Source organism: Caretta caretta, chromosome 1, assembly GCF_965140235.1.
Source record: "Caretta caretta isolate rCarCar2 chromosome 1, rCarCar1.hap1, whole genome shotgun sequence".
NCBI classification, from domain to species: Eukaryota; Metazoa; Chordata; order Testudines; family Cheloniidae; genus Caretta; species Caretta caretta.
The window spans coordinates 16,818,503-16,826,109 of NC_134206.1; the positions used below are offsets into that span (position 1 = coordinate 16,818,503).

Sequence of the window (7,607 nt, forward strand, 5' to 3'; positions counted from 1 at the left end):
CTTTAATATAGCCTCATTGAGAAACTGCCAACTCTCCTAAACTCCTTTATCCCTTAAGATTTTCTTCGCATGGGACCTTAACTACCAGTTCTCTAGTTTTTAATCTGCTTTTTGATACTGTTGCTGCCTCAAAGTGGTAGTGGTCCAACTTTTTTATGTCACACCACTTCTAGATCACAGACCCAGTCCAGCATGTGATCAGCAATGTGTACTGATCTGGAGATCACATGTTTAAAATCCTCAGTGGATGGAGGATTGAGCCAATGTAACAGAGATGTTTTATCTGAGGACTGGTGCAGTTTCCCAGGAGAATGAAGTTTATGTCATCTGCCTTAATCATCTGCTCAGTTCTTTACCCATCCCAAGAGGGTCTAGCAGTAAAAAGCATCCCACAAGCTTCTAGAAAGAGATGTTAACAGCAATTCTCCTGTCCAACATTAGAGTATTATCAATGAGATGTCAGATCTTGTTCATGGACTAGAAAGGACAGGGCCCATCAGAAATTGGGACTTCTATACTGATGCTATAAACACTGTGCCTTAAATACAGTAGTGGATAGTCAGGTTATTGGCCACAACGTATGACACTCTTGTCTGCTACTGCTTCTAGCATTGCATACAATTGCTGCTAATATTGATTGATTAATTAATATAGAAGGGACCATTATAGCAACCTAATCTGACCTCCCATATAAGATTGGGTGAAATTCTATAACCTGTGATTTCTGCAACAGGTACAATAACTCAAGAGAGTGTTTGGGTTTATCTTGTAGAAAGATATTCAATCTTAAAGTCTTCAAGTGATTGTGAATCCATCCCTTCGTAAGCTGTTTCAAAGGTTAATTACCCTCATTGTTAAAAGCAGACAAGTCTAAATTGGAAATAACGTGCCTAACTTCAGAAACTAGAAGACTTATTAATGTAGCAGGACATCCAAAACAAGATCCATTGGCTGGAAGCTGAAATGTTCTCCCCATGTAGGTACTTACAAGACAGCAGCCAAATCATCTCTTGCTTTTAGTTTTATCCAGATGGTTAAACTAGAATCCTTTCCACAAGCTTTAATCCAGATATGTGAAAATTGTAAGAATGGCAACCTTCACACCAACACAAAAAATGACTCTAGGATACAGAGGGAAAAAAACTCAGAAAGTTTTATCCCTTTGCACCTACCATAGATACTCTCAAGAAGAACCAGTGCTAAAGGGAAGCTAGAGGGGGTTAGAGTACAGAAATCTGTGAAGCAGCTTACTTGTTGCTTTGAAGCATGGCAACTCCTTGAAATAAGTATTTTTTTAAAGTCAGGACAGCTTTATGGTTCTATATATATAGTATAAGATATGCTCTAATGGAGACAAAGGAAAACTAAAGCATAGGCCCTTCATGTATTACCAGAGATTATCGGTCACATCTTTAGCTATTTCAAGATGTATCTCTACCTTAAATTCCCTCTTTAATGCAAAAACTGCAGAGGTAGAGAGAAAGGTCTATGGAAGCAAAAGAGTAACTACGTTGCACCTGAAGCTAATACACAATAGCAAATCTGTCACATTTTTATGTTACATCATTTCTGGACTCTGAACCAATACTTTACTTATACAATTATCAAAATCAAAGCACTTAATATAACAGATACATGCCGATAATCACCCATGTGAGAAGAGGGACTTCAAGGTTGGACCAGCTAGTTAATACAAACAAAAGAGACAAAGGAAATTAGATGAACAAGAGTTCAGAAAGGGGCAAGAATGCAAATATACAAGGAGTAGACTTAAGACACACCATGGTAGCATCCACCTCAAAGACCTCTCTCTTCTACAGCACTTAAAGAAATGGAAGAACTACTTAGAGGCCATCCTACACACCTGAATATGTGAAGAGCAGGGAAGGAAACAAGGACTAGAGAAGAATGTAATCACAAGCAGCAGCACAAAATTTCTACTGAAGTCAAGGTCTCTATACAGTTTTCTTATAGCACTAGTAAGTCCCAATTTTAAGGGCAATACACTACAAACATGTACCTATCATATTTGTCTTCCAAATATCCTTCTTGAAGATTACCAACCTCTTACATCAGTAACTTCTTACCAGTCCACTGCTGGAAGAACATCCAGAGTATTCATTCCTCTACTGATACAGTTTCAATCAAGTACAAATCAAGTATAGTATGGCTAAGGAAGGTTTATAAAGCTGATAATCGCTAACATAATTCAAAACATGCCATTTACACTCATTCATACACCAAGGAACCTGGCAAACCAGCAAGTCTTTTGCATAGTCATGTGTAAAATTTGATCTCTGTTTTGCAAGCTAACACTACTAATATTTTCATTCACAGGTGATTCAGTGAATAATTAACATTTATACGGACTCTCAAGTATTTGCAAACACAATAGAGAGTATCTGATATTTCTCTGACTAAATACTGTACTAGATATAGTGCTGTGTTCTTACTCCCTTCCAGTCACATGTATTTTTTACATTAAAAACATACCACCATCTCCCTTTTGCAAGGGGAACTCTTAGTAAGACAATGTATGATGTGGTCAATACTGCAAGTAGAGTTCCAGTACGACAAATCATTTCAATCTGCACAATTTTGCCACTGGAAGCAAAAACAGTTTGCTTAAAAAGGCTAGGTTCTTGAGGTACATTGTAGGATGATCCACAGCTGGTACCTTAGATTTGAGTCCACCCCATCCCCATCCACTAACTACAGTTTATATCAAGTTTAATGAAATTTCCCTGCATTTATAAAGAATTTATTTATTAACCAATATAGGGTTTCTTTTTAATCGAATCTCAGTGCAAACAAACACCAGTTTACACACTCAGCAGCATCTACACAAGCAACTGCTAAAAGCAGCTATCAAGATTATGGTAATTCTGCTATATATTCCACTCTCCTCTTTTGAAACCAAGCTTTCAAGGTTATAGTTATGATCACAATGCTAGCTGCCTTAGATATAGCATTACAAGAGGGAAAAGCCTTTTAACAAAGACCAAATTATTTGTCTTAGCCAGAGCTGTCGCTAGGGTACGGCAAATCAGGGCAATCGCCACGGGCCCCATGCTTTGGGGGGCCCCCGTGGGCCGAGAGGTGAGGCAGGAGGGCAAGCAGGGTGAGGAGGCAAACGGGGAGGCAAGCAGCAGACTAGCAAGGCAGAGCCCCCCTATTAGAACCTCCCCCTAGCACCTCCTGCCTACTGGTGGGCCCCAACAATCAGCACCTCCCCCTCCCTCCCAGTCCCCACAGTCAGCCGCAGATCAGCTGTTTTGCGGCATCAGGAGGTGCTGAGGGGGAGGGCGCAGCATGCTCAGAGGAGGGGGTGGAACTCAGCAGGGAAGGGGTGCAGTGGAGGCAGGGCCTGGGTGGAGCCAGTGGGGAGCATCCCCCGGCAGATAGACACCAAGTTTCTAATGTCCCGGGCCCCACACATCTAAGGATGGCCCTGGTCTTAGCAGTAATTCACTAAAACACCAGGGGTCTCATTATTTTGTTCAATGAATGTCAACTTCCAAATGAGCCACTAACAGTACAAGTTAAAAAGGATTTTTTTTTTTTAACATATATTTTCTCTGAGAATCAGGCTATTTCCATGGCCACCATTTCACCTCATCATCCTACCTAAATATAAAATAAAACTGAGACAATCATGAAACTGAATTGGCATGTTCAAAACATCATCATTCAATCACATTGTTTGTCATTATGTCCCATCCTTCACCTGTATACTGTAATATAGGAAGAAGTCAGCTCTTTGGGGAAGGCCTTGTCTTAGTACTTGCCTTCAAAGCACTTAGCATACTGTTGGTGCTATGTAAATTAGAATATCTAACCAGATCAGACTACAAAAAGAAAGCTATTAATACTTAGGTATAGAGGTGATCAATATATTTCTTGATATAGTAAAATACAGAGGCAATATAGTACTGCACAAAGGCTGACTGAGCAGTAGTAACTTTTTAAACTTCAACAGTAACATATCAGAATCAATATTATTTGATAGTCAACTAGGCAACTACCAAATCTCTCCTCTGCACCCCTAAATCATCCTTTTTTGATAATGGGAACAGAAAGTAGAAATTATACCTTGCTTCCTTAGAACAAAAGTACCTATAGCTTGTCCATTCTCACTCATTAGCAGGAAGGATTTTCTTGATTGCTTTTATAGAACTACAGAATGTAGAACAGTTCATTCTTGAGTTCATATATAATTGTTCTACCTGAATATTTGAATAAAGGTTTGTATGTAATATAATGAAAAATAAATTGCTTAAACAAGTTTTACACATATGCTCCAAAAGGCTCTGTGTCTTAGGCCATAAGCCTATGAAAAATTTCAGCTTGGAAGTAATTTTGGAGAGATTTGTGATAGAGTGCTCACTATGAAACTACAGCATCACTGTTAATACACCAATAGAACTCCTCCCTCCCTTCCCTCCCCCCAAATGTGCAGACAAGACATTTTGCCACTGTTTTTTCCCTATGAATTTTTTTGCTTTCTTCTCTCCTTTTTGGTGGGGGAAGGATTTAGTAGTAAGTGTTAAAAGCGCCTGAATTAAGACAGCAGCAATGTTTACATTAGGAGGTAAGGGTATGATTCCCAGCTCGTGTTAGACATATTCACGCTAAGTCTCCTCAAACCAGAACACTGTGGATACATACTAACCACGACTAGCCCGAGCTGCCACTCGCCGCTGCCTATGCTACCATGGCTACTCTACTATTTTTAGCCCGCTAGCGGTCCTGAAGCTAGTACAAGTACATATAATGTGAGTGGGGAATCCCCCCTTAGCGCTTAGTGTAGAAATAGCCTTTAAGACACTATCAGGTAGGTTAGGGCCAAAAACAGGTTTTGTAAAAACTTCTTAAACACAACCCATATTTAAAGTGTTTTTCATTAGAACTGTTTGGATTTAAATATTCACTCCGCACTATTGTAAACCTCAACACTGCACAAGTGTGCTAGTGCATAAAAAGTGAAACTGATTACACATTTAAATTAGCCAGCTTAATTTTGCTACCCAAGCTGAATTGCATACAGTAAACAAACAGCAAGTATTAGGGGGAAAGGATTAACATTTTCCAGTTCTAACAGTCCATTTAGTAACAGGCAACAAAATTTGTTTTACACTTATGTCATTAAAAAAAAAAGGGTTTACAAAGGCTCAAAAATAATTTTATAAAATAATGGACATTAAATTTAGTCTTCACAACAGTGTTACAGAAAATATACAGATGCATCTTTTGATAAGATAAAATAGTACAACACATGCAGAGGACAATAGTCCTCACAAATGTAGTTCAAGGGTTTGTTTTTTCCTTTTGTCATATAAGCACCACACAAGCTTTCCCAAAAACCCTAAAAGATGGTCATCTAAGCTTTTGTTTTCCATCTCCACACATTTCGTTCCCTGAAAGACAGCGCCACCATAAACATGAGCACAAGCACCTTTTAACCTTGTCTGAATAAATGTCCAAAAAATAAAAAAAGTTAAGATAGTGTTTTTAAGTGTTCAAATTTCTTTCAATGTTGGGTCACACATGAAAAATATTTATTGGTTTGCTTCCCATTCTTCCTTCAGATCTAAGGGACCAGGAGTGGGTTGAAATAATGTAACATCTTATAGATACAATCCAATATATAAACTCTCCTGTAAGACACAGCTAGAAGCTTTCAATTAATAAACTATAAAGAAAACTCTTGGTGATTATCACTGTCTATTAAAAAAGTGTTTTACTCATGCAATTAAAGACTATTGTAAGGTTAAAAGTCAGTTTATACAGAATTTACAAGATCTTAAATTAGAACTGAAAACTTTAAATTTGATTTTTAATTTTCAACACAAATGCTATTAGTTTACTTTTTGTACTTCAGTCAGATTGAGCATAGTGCCTCTTTTTAAAAATATTCCTTTACATACTAAAAAAAAAAACCACACTGAAGTCTTGGGGAGGTAGGAACAATTATTTTATTTGAGAAAGTAGTAGTGTAGGCTGCAAGACCCAGGCAATGGCCACTGCATTTAGAAGTGTCTTGGTTGCATGAAAAAAAAAAAGTGATACTGGACATGTAAAGGAGGTAGTAAATAAATGAACCTTGGCTGGTGTTTTGTTTTGTTTGTGGGTGCCATAAGCATACAAATACAATGTTTGCACTGTATGAGCCAAGAATTCTCACGAGAACAGACCGATGCCGTGGACCCGATTTACAATATATACACATGGAAGGGGCTCTATGGCGGGGGGCTGTTGGACCAGCAGCAGCCCCGAGCTGGGATTCTCTAGCAGCAGGAAGTTTCTATGGGGCCGGGGGAGCATGCGCCTTGAGGCTCCTCGTCTGTCTCTATGTGGCAAGAGATCACAAGTAACCACCACCGCACCAATAACAGACAGAGACCAAGAGCAACAAGCACCTTTCCTTTCGGTATCCGTGCGTCTCTCCTCCCCCCCGGCTTTTCTGCTGCTCTGCCCTGCCCCCCTCCCCCGCCATCACCTCACACGTCAGGGACCGGGGAACAGGGGAGTCCGGCACCCCAAACATGTCAACAGCCCATTCCCTGCAGCCTGCTGGAGGGGGGACGGGACGGGGGGAGACCGGTGTGAGCGAGGAGCAGCTTGAAAGACAAGGGAGCGTGTAACCCTTCCCTCGGCCGGTCCAGGTGGGGAGCGGGACTCGCTTAGCCCCCAACCCAATAGGAAAATCACACACCGGGGGGGGGGGTGGCTGCAACGTCTGCACGGGGGGGTCTGGTCTCGCCTCTCCCTCACACAGAGCCCGCAGGGGCAGCAGCACACGGGGCCCGACCCCTGTGGGGGGAGACCCCCACTGAGGGGAGGGGGTAAGCCCCACGGGGAAGGGACTCCCAGCCCCCCCAGGGCCCAGCGGGAGGGGGCAGGCGCCGGAATGAGGAAGCTCTCCCCTCACATACCCCTCCGGTGGGGCTGGGGAAAGAAACCTCCCGCCCCAGCGGCTGCTCCCCCTGGACCCGGGAGTGGGGGGGGGGGTAAGGACACAGCAGAACTCTCCCCTCCCCCACCGCTCCACTCCGGGAAAGCCAGGCTCCTCCTTCCCCTCGGTGCGCTCCTCCCCCGGGGCCACGGGCGGGGGGGGGGATAGCCCCAGCCCCCCCCCCGCCGGTCTGTGAGGGGTGGGGGCGTCCGGGCCGCTTACCCTGGTCGCCGGGCTCCTGCGGCGGCTGCAGGACGCGCTCCAGCTCGGGGAAGGGCAGCTCGGGCAGGTCCAGCAGCGCCCCGTAGCGCTCCAGGAAGGAGCAGACCACGGCGAAGTTCGGCCACGAGCCGGGGCAGCACGGGCCCGGCGGGGGCGGGGGAGGCGGAGATGGAGCCGTAGGAGCCGCCACCGCCGCCATCTTGGACCTGAGGATGGAGAAGGAGACGGGGAGGGAAGAGAGGGGGGCGCTGGCGAGCCGCGCTTGGAGGACCCCGCTCCCCGGCGCCACTATCCCACAATGCAACAGGGGGCGCCGGCCAGAGCGGCCCTACCCGCCTTCTCCCCTGCCCGCCTCGTGTGACACGGGAACGAAAACAAGGCGGGGGCAGGAGGGAGGATGGGAGGGGGGGCGGGGCCGGAATCCGGGGCA

The 7,607-nt window shown here is 43.9% G+C and overlaps 1 protein-coding gene across 4 annotated transcripts in view; it reads right to left on the reverse strand.

Annotated features, from left to right (window-relative positions):
• The window catches only part of RSF1 (remodeling and spacing factor 1), a 123,751-nt gene that overhangs the window by 105,819 nt on the left and 10,325 nt on the right, over nt 1–7,607 (reverse strand). The window contains exon 1 of one of the 4 annotated variants that reach the window (XM_048840522.2): nt 7,178–7,504. The exons of 1 other annotated variant lie outside the window; for it this stretch is intronic. In XM_048840522.2, coding sequence (XP_048696479.2) covers nt 7,178–7,376 — 199 coding nt within the window. In that variant the 5' untranslated portion in view covers nt 7,377–7,504. Of the gene's footprint in view, nt 1–7,177; nt 7,507–7,607 lie in introns of those variants that run through there. 2 more of the 4 variants (XM_048840485.2, XM_048840475.2) reach the window with 2 other exon arrangements.